The 19,698-nt window shown below is 40.8% G+C and overlaps 1 protein-coding gene across 1 annotated transcript in view; it reads right to left on the bottom strand.

The window, feature by feature from the left end:
* LOC118419245 (protein dachsous-like) overlaps positions 1 to 19,698 on the bottom strand; it is a 44,455-nt gene that overhangs the window by 3,561 nt on the left and 21,196 nt on the right. Inside the window, exons 5-20 of the mRNA XM_035825592.1 lie at positions 19,354 to 19,472; positions 18,646 to 18,894; positions 18,098 to 18,279; positions 16,992 to 17,568; positions 15,040 to 15,279; positions 13,063 to 13,197; positions 6,898 to 7,110; positions 5,810 to 6,039; positions 4,768 to 4,916; positions 4,152 to 4,400; positions 3,658 to 3,812; positions 2,775 to 3,202; positions 2,279 to 2,564; positions 1,721 to 1,851; positions 883 to 1,038; positions 274 to 415 (exon numbers count right to left, since the gene is read on the bottom strand). Of these exons, the coding sequence (XP_035681485.1) occupies positions 274 to 415; positions 883 to 1,038; positions 1,721 to 1,851; positions 2,279 to 2,564; positions 2,775 to 3,202; positions 3,658 to 3,812; positions 4,152 to 4,400; positions 4,768 to 4,916; positions 5,810 to 6,039; positions 6,898 to 7,110; positions 13,063 to 13,197; positions 15,040 to 15,279; positions 16,992 to 17,568; positions 18,098 to 18,279; positions 18,646 to 18,894; positions 19,354 to 19,472 (3,641 nt within the window). The remainder of the gene's footprint in view (positions 1 to 273; positions 416 to 882; positions 1,039 to 1,720; positions 1,852 to 2,278; positions 2,565 to 2,774; positions 3,203 to 3,657; positions 3,813 to 4,151; positions 4,401 to 4,767; positions 4,917 to 5,809; positions 6,040 to 6,897; positions 7,111 to 13,062; positions 13,198 to 15,039; positions 15,280 to 16,991; positions 17,569 to 18,097; positions 18,280 to 18,645; positions 18,895 to 19,353; positions 19,473 to 19,698) is intronic.

Raw genomic sequence — 19,698 nt, 5'->3', positions numbered from 1 at the left:
AACTGAGTTGATGAATACAATTTGGAAGAATAGAGAGTAAACAAATATAAACAGGTGGATTCTGTGTGATGTTTCCATTCTACTTAGCAAGCAAGATTGCAAATGAAAACAACATTTTGTATAGACTTCAAAACAGCTCTCACACAGTTTGACCTCTGATATCATATACAGCAAGTTCAAATGTGACTCTAGAAATTACAACAATACTGGTAACAAATTACGACTTGTGTCATGACGAAGTTTTTTTCTTTTCCATACGTAGAGCAGACTTACCGTTTCTGGGATCCACGTAGAACCCTTCCACGGGTGCCACCGTCATACTGTAGGTGATTTCTGCATTACTACCAGCATCCCTGTCTGTGGCTGTTACTGTCGCCACTGAGTAGTGGGGAGGGACCATCTCTGCTATGTCCACCTAACGAACAACACACAAAACTGTTAGAACATCCATTGATACACACATACACATATATATACAGTGTACTGCTATATGTAAATACTTAAATGTTTGGGACCAAACCTGTAAGCAACCAAACCTGCAGGACAATATGAGCCATTCAGTATTATCCTGAGGAAGCTGATAGACGGTCATTAAAATGTCTAGAAATAAAACAACTTTATTCAAGACTTTCAGAAACACATACATTTGGTCTAACCTCACATTTCCACAAAGGGGATTTTGGGGAACGAAAAGTACGATATAAAAGAAAACACAAAACGGACCCAAAATAATTCAACAGCATGTCTTGTGCATATTTATTGCCATAAATATAATTTTTCGTTTCTGAGAAAAAAATTAGCAGCTTGGTTGGGCCCCAGGTAGGAAATGTGATGTAGGTCTTACTTGACTTTATCGGAAGGAGGATATATTGCTCTACACACCTGGTAAGTCTGCTGGTCGAAGACAGGCGGGTTGTCGTTCTCATCGAGGACATTGATCTCCACATTGGTCTGGTCCGTGTGCACCTCATCCGAAGCCATGATGGTGATGATGTAACTCTGCACGGACTCTCGGTCAAGCGGCTGGGCTAGCGTTACCTGGTGGGGAGACACAGAGGAATGTCAGAAACAGGCTCACTAAGGACATGAGAATCTTTGGGTTGCTTGGACTTTGAACCTTGAGCGTGGACATCAGGGATGTCATCGCGGGTCACAATGGACTTACTTGCACCATCTAGTGCAAGAAGGATTTTAACTTGAACTTTATCTATGACCTTATGTTATGATTTCTTGACTTTGAGTTGTTACTGTTATTTGAGTATGAGTTTATTCTCATGAGTTCTTTTCTTGATTCATTGATCTTGAATGGATACATACTACTTTATGTCGTATTATTGCTAATTTATCATTTATGCAATCCTACGTCAGCATGATTTTCTTGTTTCTTGATTTGTTATGACTTTATATGGGCTCCTTTGGAAATCAGTTAAAACTAACTGAAGGGACCACCCTAAAGATTTAAAAGATGCATGAATAAATAAATAAAAATAAATACTGTAATTCACTTTGTCTTCTCGGTACCAAACTTTCATAGTTTGAGAAAATCTAACTTGTTCTCGGAACTAAATGTTCACTGTCGAGGCAAGTGCACATAAAAAAAGGCTGTGAATTATTTGTTATCAGTAATGATAAGTTCACGTTACAGTTGTCACCGTGAAAACGGTGAACATAACAGTACAAAAAATGTACATTGAAAAAATCAGGAATTACAGTATCTCACCTTTCCACTGTATCGGTCGATGCTGAACACTCCCCCTGGGTTCCCGTGGGTGGTGAAGGTGTAGGTGATGGTCGGGTCCGTGTCAATGTCATTTGCTGTCACCAGCGCAAGCTCACTGCCGACCTCCGCACCTAAGGAATGGGAGGATAAAGATTTGTCAAAGGTTGTAGCTATAAGCCATGAAAGTATTAAGCGAACGTAAATGCTGATGTAGATTTTGCGCATTGTTGTTTAAAGGCTTGGTGCAACAAGGAAAAGCATTATTTCTAACTAAATCTTGGATTACTTGGTTTGACTTTTCTTTTTTGTAATCACATATTCTTTACTCAATACACCTTCTGAAGTTGAACATAAAAACCAGACTTACCTAAATTTCATTTTCCAAACCTATTTCCAGTCTTTGTCAAGGAATGAACAATCCATCGCTACATGGAGGTCACGTTATTTGCTCATTACTTAACGAAGACAGTCCAAAATTTGAGTAAGTTGGAAACTATAGTTCAACCCTTATTCAGTCTGATTTCTAGCAACACAGATGAAGTTACAAGCTGAACCTACCTTCCAGCACGTTGACGGGCGGGTAGGGTTCCGGAAACGTAGGGCGGTTGTCGTTGATGTCCACCACACTGATGCGGAGGGTGGCGGACCCCGTGAGGCGGGGCGTCCCCTTGTCGACGGCACGCAGCTCCAGCCTGTAGCTGTCCCGAACCTCCCGGTCCATCCGCACGTTGGTGGAGATGATTCCGCGATCCCTGTCAATCACGAAGGCGTTGTCGTGGTTACCGCTCACGATGGAATACTGGACCTCCGAGTTTGTGCCGCTGTCTGCATCAGTCGCTGAGACCTGCAGTAAGTAACAAAAACATGATCATAAATTTCATAATCATAAACTACCCAAGGAAATAACTCAGGACACCAGTAAAATCTGGCGCTTGGGAACAGGTTCGGTAAATATGTGTTGTTCTGTTTATCTTCAAAGCTAAGCACTAGCTTCTGCTCTCTTCGGAGGAAATCTACCTTAAGCATATTAAAAAATTTTCTTTGTGTTTCTTACCTGGATGACAAACATCCCCCTGTCGTTGCCCTCCCACACAGACGTGGTGTACCGGTCTTGATCGAAGCGCGGCGCATTGTCGTTCTCATCCCTCAAGTTCACCCAGACCGTAGCGTAGCCGTACAGCGAAGGTGTTGTGGCCTGCGCCGTGACGATTAGCCGGACGCGCTGCGCCGTCTCGAAGTCCAGATTTGTTGAGTCCTTCACCGTGATCAGGCCGGACGTGGGGTTGATCTCGAACGATTCATCGTCGTTTCCGCTTGCAAAACTGTACGTGACAGAGGCGGGCTGTCCGTCCTCGCGTGAGGCACTGACGGAAATGATGTCGGTGTTTGCGATGGCGTTTTCGGAGATGTAGGCGCTGTAGGTCCCGTTGTCGAAGCGCAGGGTGGTCATACTGGAGTCGCTCATGGTGATCACTACAAGACCTGGGAAAAAAGAGACAACAGGACTTGAAATTCATTTTTGGAGTAGGTACACTGGTGCACAACATAAAATAAGTAGAATATCAGCAAGACCTGATTACACATTACTTGCTGCCTCTCTTCAGGGCTTCAGCCTCAACAATTGAGATGTTTTAACAATTGCTACAACAAACTTATTTTCATCATTTTTCCTGACATGGCAAGAATAGGGAAGGGCCCTAAAGACTCCAGAAGCACCGAGGTTCTGGAGGTAGCAAACAGCCATGAAATACTGCGAAAAACTTGATAAAGCAGTTGCTGAAGACGTGATATGTTCAAAACTTGTTTCAATTTACCATTATATTACAAAGGATATGACAGCATGGCAGTACAACACCTGTAGCCAGAAAATACCTACTCATCCTAAGAAAATGTTAACAGCTGAAAAAATAACTATCTTAAGAAGACCGACATCTTACCTGTAGAGCTCTTTGCAGGTGATCCTTGGTCCTCGGCGATGACCTGCAGCCGGAAGATGTTGGCGCTGTCGCCAACAAGGCTGACCTGGGTGGTGATGATCCCGCTCTGCGGACCAATGTTGAACTTCTGCGAGTTGGCGTTGGAGCTGTCAAACCTTGTAGGGGGGAATCAAAGATATATTGAGATTTACATCTATTAAGGTTAGACATAAAAAGAAAACATGTTCTACATCTGTATTTGTATCCATATAGCTGGTATAACCGTACTTCAGCGTAACACACCAGCTTCTCAGGTACGTAACTCCTTGAGCAGTGGATCATAAGTTGCTTAGGGATAGTGGCTACCTACATTAAGTGATGTCACAGAAGCAGTAGGTTGTCCATTCTTTGAATGGAGTTGATCCATCTAAAATTAGGGAAGTCCTATTGTTGTGTTGGGAACTACAGTTTAATTTTATTCAGAACAAAACACTAAATAGTATCAGAATTGTTACCTGTAAAGAATTTCAGCATTTGATCCCGTGTCTTTGTCTTCTGCAGTCACAGTCACGACCTGCTGGTTGACTCCAATGTTCCGTTCAATGGTGGTCTCAAACGGCACTTGGGTGAAAACGGGCGCATTGTCGTTAACATCGCTGATGTCCACCGTGACACGGACATTGGAGGTGCGCGGTCCGAAGGGACCGCGGTCGGAGGCGTAGGCGTCAAAACTGTACACGGACTGCTTTTCACGATCCAGGAGTCTAAAAAGGAAAAGCAAGTAGTGGAAAGTTAGCAACATTTTCTGATAATAACACAACATACCCAACCACAAGACAAAAGAAATTCATGTTTTTTTATCAACATCATAATTCTGTTACTCAAATGCAATAGGAAGGAGGTTTACACGTTCTTCTGCTAACAGTACAATGAAACATTAACTAACGGATTAGGGACAAGAAATGAAATTTTGGCAAAGATCTGGTTTCATCTCTCCTGAGCTTCTTCTAGCTTAGGGTTTCAGGCCTCAACTAGATAAGATACTAATAATTATCTCAAAGAAAGGATCTTATCTGGTCATATCTGCACAAAAAAACTAACAACAAAACAATAACAAATTAAAGTACCCACCTGGTAGTTGTGATGATGCCGGAGGTGTTGTCTATGCGGAACATCCCGTTGGTCTCGTTGCTAAGGAAATAGAACACCTCTCCGTTGACCCCTTCGTCTCGGTCCTGAGCGGTCACACGGATCACCGTGCTGCCCACTGACACATCCTCCTGAAGGAGTGAAGGAACGAATGAATGGATGAATGGTTGGTTCATTGGAGTGAAAACACGTAACAGTTCAAGACTTAATTCTGGACATTAGGGCTGTGTACCTAAAGAAATTTTAGGTACAGGTACAGGTACAGGTACACAGGTTTAGGTACAGGTCTGGACCTTTACCTGTACCTAAACAAATTTGATCAATTATCTGTAAGTTATAAATGTAGCCAACTGTCTTTTTTAGAGAAAAATTGTCACCTTTGTATGAGGATTTAGATATTTGAACCTCAAAACAAAGTTTTATTGATTTTCAACTGCAAGATTATCACAATTGTCATCTTTGATTTGGAATTTATGTATCTGTAGCCTTTAAAAGTGGTGTCCTCAAGTGCTTTAGTGTGTTTAGGTACAGGTACAGGTACACAGATGTTTAGGTCCGGACCTGTACCTAAACAATTTTTCAGGTACGGTACAGGTACGGGTATTTAGGTACACAGCCCTACTGGACATTCAATCTGTTTCTTTAACCGAAAGTTGCTGTTTGGGTACCGTACCAAATCTCTATCAATTACAAAGTTTAACATCAGAACTTGTATGATTCTGCTGTGGATACATTACAGAGTAAAGAGGATCTGCATGTGGAATCCTGGCTGATCTGTTTGAGGAAACGAAAAATAGAAACTTTTTAAGGTATAATTGTACACTTGGGTGAAAACGGACACATACTGACCCACAACTATTCTCTTTATGTCTTGTGTAGTTTGGTGTCTTTTATATATCATACTTTTCTTTCCTAAAAGCTGCCTTGCTACTTTTCTTTCCTAAACGCGTCCTGGCTGGGCCCGTTTGGAAATGTGAGGTAGGTATATACTTTGTGTAACAACTGAACTGGCCTTTCTACTGACCTGTATAGTCTGCTGGTAGGATGGATCGGTGAAGATGGGGTTGTTGTCGTTCTCGTCTGACACGGCTACGGTGATGTTGGTGGTGCTGGTGCGGGGCGCGTCTGTGTTGTCGTGGGCCTGGACGATCAGGTGGTACAGCGGAACCGTCTCCCGGTCCAGAGCCTGGTCAGAGATCACCGACAGCTCGCCCGTAACCGCGTCCACCGCAAACTTACCCCCGACGTTTCCATCTGAGGATGGAGACAAAGAGGTTTGAATATTACAAACTATATTCAAAATCATAAATCTTAATACAGTTCTGTAGATGAAGACAAATTGACTTTGGTACTGATTGGTCTATTTGAGAGGATATCTAAAATGATATGGTACTGAAACCATCAGAATCACATGTACAAATTCTTAGAAGCATCTACAAATCTGAGGATGGAGACAAAGATATTTGAAATTTGAAAACTATATCTATTTACTTCTCCCAATAGGTTAACATCTGTAGATGAGGACATGAGAACAGTGCTGATTTGGTCCATTTGAAACTTACCCGACATTTCGAACAAAACAAAGATATCTGGACATGCCAAACCATATTCAAAACAAACTATGACCATGATTTGGTCCACATGAGAAGATAGCTCTAAAACATCATAATCATTTGTAGATATGGACAAAGAAAATCAATGTATGAATATGCATCACTCCAGCATTCTTCACATCCTTTCTGATATCTTATCATCTACTTAAGTATAAACAAACAAACAGTTTTCATCTGTTGATAAAAGTTTGCCATCAGGTGTATTGAAAGAATTGAAAACCCTTCTAAACAGAGCTTATTGTTCTGATAAAAAAGATTATAGTTTGTAAACAAAGCTTATACTCAGTTAACAGTTAGTCTTAGTGCTAACAAAAATAATACATCTGTCTTCCAGACAAAGAAGAAGAAACAAAAAAAGTATTATGTTTAAACAATTGCAAGCAAAGAATACTAATACCCCACAATCTAGACAATCATGCTCTATTCTGCACCAAAAACGTACAAACTTTTACTTACTAGTTTAAGGAATCAAGACAATAGCCAAAAAAAGATCTCGTACCGATTATCTCATATCTGACTTGTCCGTTGGTCCCGATGTCTGCGTCGTACGCCACGACAGTGTGGATGACCCCGTAGTTCGGCTGGTTCTCTGGTACGGTCATCATGTACTCTGCGTCTTTGAACACCGGCGCGTGGTCGTTGGTGTCGAGAACGCTCACCACCACCGAGGTGAAGCCGAACCGTGAGGGGTAGGCTCCGTCTCGAGCATACGCTGTAGAAGGAAGAAAAAAACAGCACAGGTTATACTCATGTTTACAATCCAAGACTTCATTCCCTTTGTAAGTTTGTTCATACAGTTTTGCAATGAGTTTTACAGCCGCATAGACAAAAATAGCAGCTTTGAAGATGGCAAGGCTGCACATAGAGAACGGTAGAAACACAAAGGCACACAATAATCAGACACACACACACACACAGATTGAGGAGGGGGGGGGAGATGCCTCCATCACTTAAGCCATTATCTTTAACTGGATCTTTGCGATATTTGGTATGACTATTGCTTTAATTTCACAGGAGCTTTGAAAACAAGCAAACCATACATACATGCACAAAGAGAGACAAGAAGATAAACCTCAAAACGTCAATTGTGTAACAGTTGTGTGTAACAGTTATGTGTAACAGTTGTGTTCCAGAAAAAACATCTTCAATTTTTCCATCCTTACAGCATGTACCCTGTGACATCACACTAGCTAAGACAGTCTAATCTCCCAGGACCTTCCGGTATGCGTAACTCAAGTCTCAGGCACTTTGTCTGCACTAAACACCGATGAAAGACGGCAAAACATTTAGGGTTGATCTGTGCCACCCACTGCAGTCTGGGCACACATAAATATTCCAGAGTTTAGGACTCATGAGTTTAAGCTAATGATAAGGGAGGTTGTTTATAGGATACATATCTGCCAGGCCTGGTTGGAGTGAAGACTGGAACGTTATATGAGTCGGTGTTGAAGAAAACAAGAAGTCGGAAAGTGATCTATGTACACTCAGTACCACCCACCTTACTATATACCCATATAAGAATTCAAAATGGGTCTTCTTTAATGATAAGCAAGATTGTTCATAGTCATAGAATAAATATCCACAAGGCCTGGTTGGAGTGAAGACTGGAACGTTATATGAGTCGGTGTTGAAGAAAACAAGTCTTAGAGGTCGGAAAGTGATCAATGTACATGTAACGTTCAGTCTAAAATGTACCACCCACCTTACTGGCCCATGAAAAAATTCAGGATCGGTCTTGGTTAATGATAAGCAAGGTTGTTTATTGGATACATATCTGCAAGGCCTGGTTGGAGTGAAACCTTGAAGGTTACACTAGTGTTTAACAAAGGCAGAGGTTTGAATGTGAGGGAACATTTAGATTTCCATGTGCCACCCACCTTACTAGACGTTCATAAATTTACTGAGATTTAAGTAAGAGTTTAGTTAACGACAAACAAGGAAGTTGACCATATAAACATCCTCAATTACTGTATGATAGTTAAGATTTTTTAAAAGCTGATGTGAAATGGGACCCTGAAAGCGATGGAATATTTTGACTTTCATGATCTACCAACCTCAAAAGTCTAGCTATTTTAATGACAAGCAATATGCAGTTTATAGGACAACTACACTCACAGACAACCATGATTTAAGATTCAAATATCATACAAGCTGATGTTGACTAAAACCAGTAGCAGGACAGTGTCTTTTGTTAGTACCACCCAACTCACAGGACCTTCATAAATATTCTCAAATTTAGGAGAAGGTTAACAGATAATGATAAACAATTTAGTTTTTTATGGGATGCTTGTCGAAAACGGAAGTCTCGGATGTTATACTAGCTGAGATTGAATAAAAGCAGAGGCTAGAAAGCATTAAAGCATCTAGACATTTAAGTACCAACCTTTTCTACAGACCCTTCGTAAATTTTCAAGAATTTAGGACATACATGTGTACATATTTTCAACTAAAGCCTCTAATGTTAATACTGTAATTCACTTTGTCTTCTCGGTACGAAACGTTCACGGTCTGAGAAAATCTATCTTGTTCTCGGAACTTAACGTTCACTGTCGCGGCAAGTGCGCATTAAAAAAGTCTATGGATTTTTTGTTATCAGTAATGATAAGTTCACGTTACAGTCGTCACCGTGAAAACCGTGAACATAACAGTACGTTGAAAAAATCAGGAATTACAGTATACAAGCTGGGGCTGAATGTGAGCAGTAGCCGGAAAGTTGTGTATATCCGAGATCACTATCTCTCAGAGAAGATACATTAAATCTGTTGTCCTGTCTAGTTTACCAGACAACTGTTTACACCAAACATCGGAGTAGGAATAGCCAGGATTCCAGAAGGCAGGGAGGTAGAATATTCCCATGGGTTCCCATGGTTCCAGTGAGTGGTCTTCATTTTTCTCTCACACACACAGCACGCTTTTTGAGTATCAGGTATTTTAGTCTTTTAACATCGTTGTTTAAGCTATACTTATGCTAAAATTTAATGTTGCTTGTTTCTTTGTACATAAAGATTTTATCGGTGAATATTTAAAACAAAAGCTGTTTACATGAACGTTTGAACTAATAAACAAAGGCATGTGCATATCTTTTAGTCTTTGTTGAAGGTATGGTAGCGCATATGATCTTTTCTACACTAGGGTGGAGCGAGAAAAGTCATGTAGCTTTTTCCAAGGCACAAAAACTGTATTTCTTTATTGTTTGTTTGGAACTTGAAGTCAGAATATTTATCTCATTGGCATGGATACCAAAGACTAAAAAAATCTGACATTTGAAGGTTGAACAAGAATGTGAATAATTCAATGCATTTTCTATCTGACATGGTTTCCAGAAAAGGAATTTCATTCCTGTATGCACAAAACATGGCATATGGACAACATCAAGGTGTTTGGGACAATTGAAAAGTCATCTGTCAATAATAATAATTTACAGTCTGCTAGGCCACCACCATTACAAATGTAGCTAATCATACATGTTGCTATCTAACATTTCTGACTATCAAGCCTGTTGGAGTCTTTGGATCAAGTCTGCGCCAGGTACACACAGTCCTAGGAAGTGAATTTGCGTCCCCTCCCTCTACTCGGCCTTGTTGAAAAACGACAATAATGGCAGAACCAGCCAAGGGTGGAGGATTTGACAAGACTTGACTTGAATAAAGTCAGATTCAAATTTCATTCCAGTCCTATGATTTCAGCTTGTCCCGTGCTAAGTTTTAGTTGGAAATAGTTGTGATCCAAGAAAATAAAAAAAGTACACTTTTTCACTTAGAAGGCAACTTTGATTGCGCATTATTAGAAAATAGCTGTATAATTTACTTCCTTGCCTGTTGCTAAGCAACAAACCAGGCAGAAAAAATTGCAAAGGGAATGCTGAAAAGACATTACATAAGCAGAAATTCCTGAATATACTGGGCTAAGCTCTGTGAAAAATTGTTGCATAACTTTCATCAGACACGCACAGGAACCCACAACATCGTTACAGCGGCCACCAGACTATGTCCTGGAGTTTCCGCATATTTCCTCGTTTTCACACGCGAGCCGTAACGTATCGGAGGATAGCGTTGTGCTCACGTTGCAGGAATATAAAGACATGAGTCGGTAATTGCGAGGATTGGGAGAGAGGAGGTTATACGAGACGACTCTAGCTGGAGGGAGAGCTTAACCTATATACGCACCATGTTGGGTAAATTTCACACAACGATCCATTGTGCGATAGGTAGAGTTTGCTGTGTTTCTGACCCTTAATGAGACACTTAATGAGTCTTAAGAAATCTGAAATGTTGTTTGCTTTTTAAGTGTTAAAAACTACCTACTAGTACAATACTGGAGAAGTTTCGTAATTGCTTTTGATTCTTTTTTTAAAGTCAACCAGAAGAAAGTGGTTTTGTTTCTTAAGTGTCAAGATTCTACATAATTATACAGAACTGCAAGAAAGTGTCACTGTTGTCCTTTGCCATTATTATTACACATTTTTTCATCATTTTCATAACTTTCTGGAGAGAAATGTTTTCAGACACGATACATCAGCGCTGATGCTTGCAAATTATTGATTGACTTCCATGGATCACTTATCACTTGCACTGTCCATAGATTAGCTTCCTTACCTTTATCCATTCTTTTCAAGAACAACGTATTTAGGGATATCAAGTCGACAGATGGTGGTTTCAAACTGCAATATTTTGAAAATAGTACAATTTGAAACTACCGTCCATCGACTTGATATCCCTGGATACCTTGTTTAGCTACACAACGGATATAGGTTACCCGGTGGATAAAGGTGAACCAACGTTACATCTGACAGGAAAATCCCACCCAGGTACAGGTTTTGAACCCAGAACATCCCAGACCACGTCTTCAGGTTATCATTTTGACACCACCTTCTGACTTTGTGCGTCAAAAAAAAGATTCTAATTGGCACGGTGTCTGCCAGGAGCTTAACCCCAGATGCGGCGATAATCTAAACCCCCTCTAATGATTGTACATGTGGGTCAGAGGGATTTTTCAACATTTATGTTACAACACATTTTTGCTTGGTGCTCTGTCAAAATTTCAACTTAAGATTCACTTTATCTTTAAGATAATGAATCAACTATTTTCACTGTTTTGATGAAGGAAATAGGATGCTCAAGCATTTCTTGGCTCTCGAATTTTTGAAAAATTCTGTTATACTGGAAGACCAACATGAATACATTTAGTCTGCAAAATTTCTTGACAGCCACTTTTTAAATCTATTCCTTGCTTTTAAACTAAAGTGAACTTTTTAGAGAGACAAGAAAAATGCAGTTTAGCTTCAAGAACAAATACATCACTTTTGACAGGACAGGTGGTGTATAGATAAAGAGCAAAACTTCTGTCAGTGACATTGATAAAAAACATGGAAACAGTTTGGGTGTACATAAGTGCATTTTTGTACACAAAGTTCAAGTTTTACAGGCCCTCAAAGTTCCCTTCTGGGGTTTTCATTGAGTCCTATTTTTCCTTTTTTTTCTTCTTTTTACAAACTGCCAAGAAAATGGATTTAGCCTCAAGACTAAATACATCACCTTTGACAGGTGGTCTACAGATAAGACTATAATCATTGGCAGTGACATTGACAATGACATGCCCAAAGCACCTCTTGCTGATTGACACAAGCCATGCTCCTTCACAGGCCGTGATGTCAGCCACACAGACTGAGGAAACTCCATCAACGCTAGGAGGAAATCCTTAACAGCTCAAGTGATGAGAAGTTTCAGGAAACACAAAGTCTGGAGAAGCTTGGTTCATGATTGGCCTTGCTACATAGCTTCTATCTTTGCCTGGTCTTTCTTTAGCAACCACTGCAGATTGTAACCTTGCGTGGGTTGTTACCGTACAGGGCCAGACAACCGCTAATTAATTACCTACACAAGTGGAGGGTTCGTTTTGCTGCAGTAAAGACTACAGAGAGAGGAGAGTGACTTCAAGTGTGAAATAGTTTCTTTGCATCATCCTGTTTTAACTATTCCAAGTGAGAGTGGAACTTTAAGTGTGGAAGAATTTTCTAGTTTGTGTTATTCCATTTGAGACATACAAGTGAGAGTGGAGGTTGAATGATTTAAACTGAATACAATAACAATTCAATTTTTTTTGTCCTTTGATAGAAAAAGGAAAAATGAATTGGAAGACCAAGGGCACACAGTGGTTACCTTGCTACAGTACGTTTTAGTTTTTTTGATTCGTGTATGGATAAATATCACTGAAGCTGTGGCATATTGCTGTTGCTGCTGCAGCTGAGTGACTTGACAGAGCATTCAGCAAATTTCAATGAATAAAAAAAAAAATCATCTTATGCTTTGCTTGTACATACTTCAGTCATGATGATGCGTGATTGTATCCATAGATACGAAAATTCAAAGTATCTATGGAATGTTGAATTGTATCTTTTATGTACTGCATTGTATTTAGAAGGTATTTAGACCTCTGACCTCCTCCACCCTTGAAATCTTGAAAAACGGCTCAGGCAGAATTGTGTATCAAGGTTGAATAAAGGTTGAAAAAAAAAAAGTCAAGGGTAACACAAATTTAGCTTAGAACCCAGCCAGGAGCAGGGATTTGCTGTGACTAAATACTCTTAGAATGCAGCTAATATGTCACCAACATACTGCAGTCCAGGGAGACACCCCATCACTGAAGTAAATGGTTCATGTCTCACCTGTGACGATATAGGAGTCCTTTTCCTCCCTGTCCAGTCTGAACGCCGTGCGGATCACCCCCGTCTGCTCCTCGATGGTGAACCGATCCTCCGCCACTCCTCGCGGGATGTTGTACGTCAGGACGCCATTGGTTCCTGAGGAACGCACAGAGATGATTGGTTAACAAGGTTTGTTACACACAACCAGGGTTCTAGCCAGCGTCTGTCCCTCCGTCCTTTTGCCCATTCGGTCTGCTGATGGCCAAAAATCAGTATGTAAGTTTTAAGAATTATATTTTGCAAAGATCTCCATAAATTCAACACAGATGCCATTAAACTAATGTGAGTCTACCAGCAAAATTCCCCCTCAAAATGCAGGAAGTAGCATTTCAGAGGGTCTAGATTTCAAAATTTTCCCTAGCATTGTCATGCCTTCTGTGCTCAGCAGGATTTCCAGCCATTCAAAATCCAGGGGACAGAAAAAAATTTAAGGTTGGCTAGAACACTTCACACAATCACTGACTGGTTCTACTTTGAACTGCAAGTAGGTGGCGCTTCAGTGAGGGAAATGTGGCCCTAAAAGTGACTGGTGAAACTATTCATTGGTATTCGCCATGAGTTAAACTCAAACATTCTACATGCAATGTTTTGTTATCTAAAAAAACAAGGCAATCAGATATACAAGTTAATTACCCTTCCCTGAGTCCAACAAATACAGCAGCACTGACTAAATATAGTCTGGTGTTTGAACTTTTAAAAGTAGTTTCAAAACGTTAGTGGCCTGTTGTTGGATTTGGGCAATTGCTGATAGATAAAAGCACCATTTCTTTTATTCCTGGCAACACTAAAGCTTGCCGTGTACCAACAATCCATTTAGCAAGGGCGGGTTTAATGGTATCTTAATAGGGGCCATACAATCCATTAAAGGATTTAAATCTTAAACATTTCAGTCTCTAACGATTAAGCCACTTCCTGGACAAATACACATCAGAAATGTTCAAACTTTCTTCCTCATTTGATAACCTTAAATGTGAATTCTAAGTGAAAGAGAAACTTGTATCAATCTTTTAAAGGCAAAATTTTAACAGCACATCCCTCTTGTCTGCACCGTTCTTTGTGACACAGCCATAACATTCTTTAGATCTTTCACATTTGATCTGCAAGTCTCTTGGTTCACAGCCGGATTCCTAACATTTACGCAGGTCTATTTTGATTAACGTCATCAGAGCAGCCAAGAAAACCCTCTCACACACTTAAAAGCCCAAATTTCTAGCATATAATCTTCCAGATTTCTCTCAAAGAAGACTCGGATCTCGTACCACCCACTCAATCCATTAGGGAGACTCAAAGGGCTGAATTATTTGGGCACGCTTTTTCTCAGCTAAGATCATGCCATGTTGGCCATATGGTAGCAGATGTACGTAATATCTACCGCTAACATTTAAGAACGAACAGGACCCTTCCCTCTGTCCAAGGACGGGAATTCGCTTCTTGGGAAGGACATAAATTGTTACCAATAACTGAATAAGTAAAAAAAATCTGAACTCAAGGCTCAGGTAAGATGCAAGGCAAATGGCCATACAATCAATGTAGAAGACGATACAACCTATTAGCCAAAAAGCAGTTAATCCAGCAACTGGATATGATTTTGGAAATGGTCAGACGTTTCGGTTGGCACCCACCATCTTTCGTCAGTGACACTTAAGTGATCTGGGAGAAATTGGTCTTTTATACCCTAACTATGAATGACATCTGAAACGTCTGTCCAAACCATATCCAGTTCCTTGAGTAGCTGCTTTTGGGCTTATCTTATTGTACCTGAATATCTGACCTTCATCAACAACACAACCTTTTCACACATGGTGGTAAAAACAGAGACAGAAGGGAGTGGAGGAGGCTGATACTGGACGCTACCATAGTCCCCGACCCTCAGACATGAGGATGGGAGTAGGTAAAGGTAAAGGTAAGGTAAAAACAGACATGACTAAAGGAACTGACCTGCATCTGCGTCCAGCGCGGTGATCTGAATCACGGAGGTTCCGGGGCTCTGGTTCTCGGAGACGCTGGCCTGGTACGTGTCCTGCAGGAAGCGCGGCTGGTTATCGTTCACGTCGCGAACGTGGATCGTGATGAGGTGCGACGCCGACCGCGACGGGGTCCCGTGGTCGGTCGCCGTGATGTTCAGGACGTAACGCGACTCCGTTTCACGGTCCAGTCTCCTCTCGATCGCGAGCAAGCCTGTGTGTGTTAGAAACAAATCATTAAGCTTTAATCTATCAAGTTTCATCAATCTTAAGAAATTTCAGATATCAGTATCACCTGTTTTAATCTTTATTCTTCTACATCTTAGCACTTTAATTCTTTCTCTTTAGTATACTGCAACCAAACAGAATTCATAATCCCATAGTAGTGCTATAACTGTGCTTTTCAATTATCACTTCAGTCTTATCAAGAATCTTCAAGTTTAAGCAGACTAAACCATTTACGACAGACCATACCTTAGCAGATGTACTGGAAAGATGAATTGTATCTTTTAGCTTCCTAAAGTAAGTTTGGCCTGAACTGGTGACCAAAACTTTTAAACTATTTTCTTTCATACAGGTTGTGTCGGCCCTAAATCCACCCCAGGGTCTAATTCATTACAACTGATAACTTCTCCCAGACAGACTGTTTCAGAATCCACGGAATGCACACGGACAACTTGACCGTAACCTCTCTCACATCCAAACAGAACCTACCAGCTTTGTGAGCTCATTTTTGACAGAATGCCAAATTCATATGTCTAGGAAAGGTAATACATAAGTTTCATTAATCATGTTTGTCTAGAATAAGTACAAGTTTTGCTTTCTGCAGTCCGAGACTTCCATAAACCGAATGTGGTCCTGACAATTTAATTTGATGGTTTTCAGATTGAAAAAAAAAACACTACAAAGCAAAATTATGCTAAGCTGGAAGTTTAATATTGAAAAAAGAGGGAAGTCTGTACATAGGACAATATAAACACTTTCAGGGGGTGAATAAAGTCAGTTTCAAGTTTTCCTTCTATCACTCTATTTTCATGATGCTCAGAATGTCCAAACCCCAAGGAAATAAACTGTTGTGACAGTTAGAACAAGAAATAAGGAGCCCTACTTGTCTGGAAATGATTACTGTTTGCTTCTGATTGCTTCCCATAGAAAACCCAATAAATCACCATTCCAGACACATCGTGACTATTCTAAAAACTTGGACAACAATGCCCTTTGGCTTGTATGTTTATAAAGTGTACCAATCCAGACTCAGACAGCCAGTTCTTAATTGCCTAGCTTTTAATAATGGGTGAAACTGATCTTAGTACAGGAAATGCCAAGTTGAAAACCGTTTACAAAAGAGAGCCACACTTCAGTATTTCGTGGCCCCACAACTAGGCTATGTTTTGTATATGCTGCTGTGATTGAAGAGTATTCATTTTGTAAATGTTTGGTGCTAATCAGTTAGTGTTTCTAGAAGGAAACATTTAAGGTAGTGTAGTAATATGAAACAGGTGTTACATGTACAATTGTTATTGCATTGATTATGCTTCATTATTGTTGTATTATATCAGTGCTCTTACTTGCTGCTTATAAAATTGTTTTAATTAAAGGATTACTTGTTACAAAGAAGTTTTGTCTACCCTTTCACTTAAAGCTTCAGGCCACACCAATCAAATTGTAGGTTCTCTGACTGTGAAAAAAATGTTTAAGATCCTAATGAAAAAAAAAAAGCCTGACAACCAGTGTTAAGCCTTGGTGCACTTATTTTTAAAGTGTGAATATACAATCATATTCCTACATGTACCTGGCCTCTGCTTTTATGATGTTAAGCCATGTTCTTGCCATAAAATGTATAAGAACAAGCAAACAAATCGGTGTGGCCTAACAAGTAAAACACATAATGATACATAAAATAAATAACAAGGTTTCCGTGCGCACCTGTGTTGGGGTCCAGCAGGAACTTCCCGCCCTGGTTCCCAGAGACGATCTGGTACGTGACGCGACCATTGTCCCCGAAATCATCATCAACAGCGATGACGTACATCACGTGGTAACCAACCGGCTCATCCTCCATAACGTAGGTCTCCGTTCGCGACACGAACACGGGTGTGTTGTCGTTCACGTCCTCTACGAGAATCCTCGCAGTGGTGGTCTTCGTTCTCGCGTGGGAGAGATTAACCGGTTGGTCCGTCGCCTCGACGACGAGCGTGAACTGGCTGGTCTGTTCGCGGTCGATCGGCGTGGTGGTCTGTAGCGCCCCCGTGACCGAGTCGATCCGGAAGTTGTTCCCGTTGGGCAGCTGGTCCATGATGCGGTAGCGGACCGCGCCGTTTCTCCCGCTGTCCACGTCCGTGGCGGAAAACGTCCAGACCGTGCTGTTCACGGCCGTGTTCTCCTGGAGACCGAACATGACGGGATCGCTGCGGAATGTCGGCGCGTTGTCGTTGATGTCGATCACGTTGACGTTGACGTAGATTGTGCTGCTTTTCTGACTGCGAGCATTGTTGTCCTGTGCCTGCAAGTCAAGTCAAGTCAAGAATTTTAAAGGATAAAACGTCAGGCAATGTGATGTATATTGTATAATACATTGGCTATATATTGTCGAGCAATAAACAACACAAGTCCATCCAGTGTCGCAACAACCTGATCCTCAGAGCTAAGAGACACACAAATGGTATCTGTAAGGTACCCTACTTGGTCCCAGAGCAAAGAAGACAGCACATGACAGTACTAGTGACCACTTCTTACCATCCTAGGTAGTCTCTTAGGTTATTTTTCCAAGGTATTCAGAATCCTGTTTATTTTAGGAGTTGCCTTTTTACAGCCGTCATATCCTTTAGGGCCTTTCAGTGGTCATCATATACAGTACATGATACAGTACTAGTGACCACTTCTTACTGTTCTAGGTAGTCTCTTGGGTTAATTTTCAAAGGCATTCAGAATCTTGTCTTACTCTTAGGAGTCGCCTTTCTACTGTCATCATCTTCTTCAGGACAATTTAGTGGTCATAATACAGTACCCAAAGGCTCTAGGTTATATCATACCTGCACGATCAGACGGTAGCGAGCGTTGAGCTCGAAGTCGAGCTCCTTGGCGGTGAAGATCCGTCCTGTGTTTCGGTCCACGCCGAACGTGCCATACAGATTCCCCTGCATGATCTCGTAGGACACGCGCCCGTTTTCACCCTCGTCGTTGTCAAGGGCGTGGACCGAACCAATCGTTGAACCTAGAAAGGGGCGGGTAAAATCTTGTTAGAAAAGGGGTAAAATGGCATTAGAAAAACAATAATGTGTATATAGTTACACTTCTTAGGGATCTCTTTCTGTATCGTTCTGTACAATCCATTGTTTTTGTATCATGGATGGAACAACAAATGTAAGTTAACAGTTAAGAAAGGGTTTGTCTCTCGATTTTGTTCCTTTCTGGATCTCAACAATGCACTTTCACTGTTTCCTTATCTGTCTGTTTTGTTACTTGTATGATTATGTCCTTCCATTTGTTTGTTATTTGTTCCATACTCTGAATGTGTATGTTTAATTTGACTTTGTAAGTCATAAAAAGAATGGTTTGTAATTTTAAAAAAACAACGAACCTGCTTCCAACCCCTCCTCAACCTCAATGGAAATCGTGGAGTTGACGAACACCGGTGCGTTGTCGTTGCTATCGGTTACATGGATGTGCACGAACGTCGTACGCTCGCGGGGTGGTGTTCCCCCATCGACCGCGGCCACCGACAGCACGTAAGTCGGCTTCTGTTCGCGGTCCAGAGGAGCGTTGGTGGTGATGAGGCCAGATTGGGAGTGGATGTTGAACATCTCCTCTCCGTTCATCCCAGGTGTGCCTGTGGAAGATGGGCAGTGTTATAAGGTATTAGCAGAACTCAAAGCTGGTCAGAAAGTATTCTATAAAAAAAACCTTGATTGTATTATTTGCTTTAAATTCTTTTTTAAGTTACCTGTAGAAGTTAAGCTATGACCAGAATCAGTAAGGTGCATGTATTATAAGGTTTTGCTGACATTCTCTGCTGCACACTTAGATTTTTAGGGTAGATGTATTGCCAAAAATTAATTTTGAGACCTAAAAAGTAACATATAGCAGGAACAAAAATACATTCTTAAAAAAAGCAATTTTGTTGTACAGTGATTCCTTTATGTCATTAGAGTATTGTTTCTAATAATCATAATAATTGGTCATTCTTCATAACATCATATATTCAACAAGATATTTTACAATACAACTGTTCTAATACAGTACAGCATCTTCATATTCAGCAGAAACGGTTAAAAGGAGTGCTTCTTACTTGTGACGAGCCTGTACGTGATGGTGCCGTTCTCTCCGTTATCTGGGTCGTCAGCCAGAACCCTGATGACCTCAGTCCCGTTGGGCTGGTGCTCCTCTACCTCTCCCAGGTACTGGCCACTGTGGAGGGGGGAACATGGGTTTTTAATATTCAATTCAATCATTTGCAACCAAGATTAAGAACAGTAAGAAATATATTGTTCTGTTTAATAAGCTGTATAAAAAAATCTTGTTCTTTCACAACTACAGGTACTGGCCACTGTGGAAGGGGAAAAATGGTTTTTCAATATTCAAACATTTGCAACCAAGATTAAGAACAGTAGGGAAAAGATTTTAATTGTTTTGT

The sequence above is a fragment of the Branchiostoma floridae genome, chromosome 7 (genome assembly GCF_000003815.2).
Source record: "Branchiostoma floridae strain S238N-H82 chromosome 7, Bfl_VNyyK, whole genome shotgun sequence".
In the NCBI taxonomy this organism is placed as follows: domain Eukaryota; kingdom Metazoa; phylum Chordata; class Leptocardii; order Amphioxiformes; family Branchiostomatidae; genus Branchiostoma; species Branchiostoma floridae.
The sequence above is the reverse complement of the archived record's forward strand: the minus strand, read 5'-3'. Positions and strand labels throughout refer to the sequence as shown.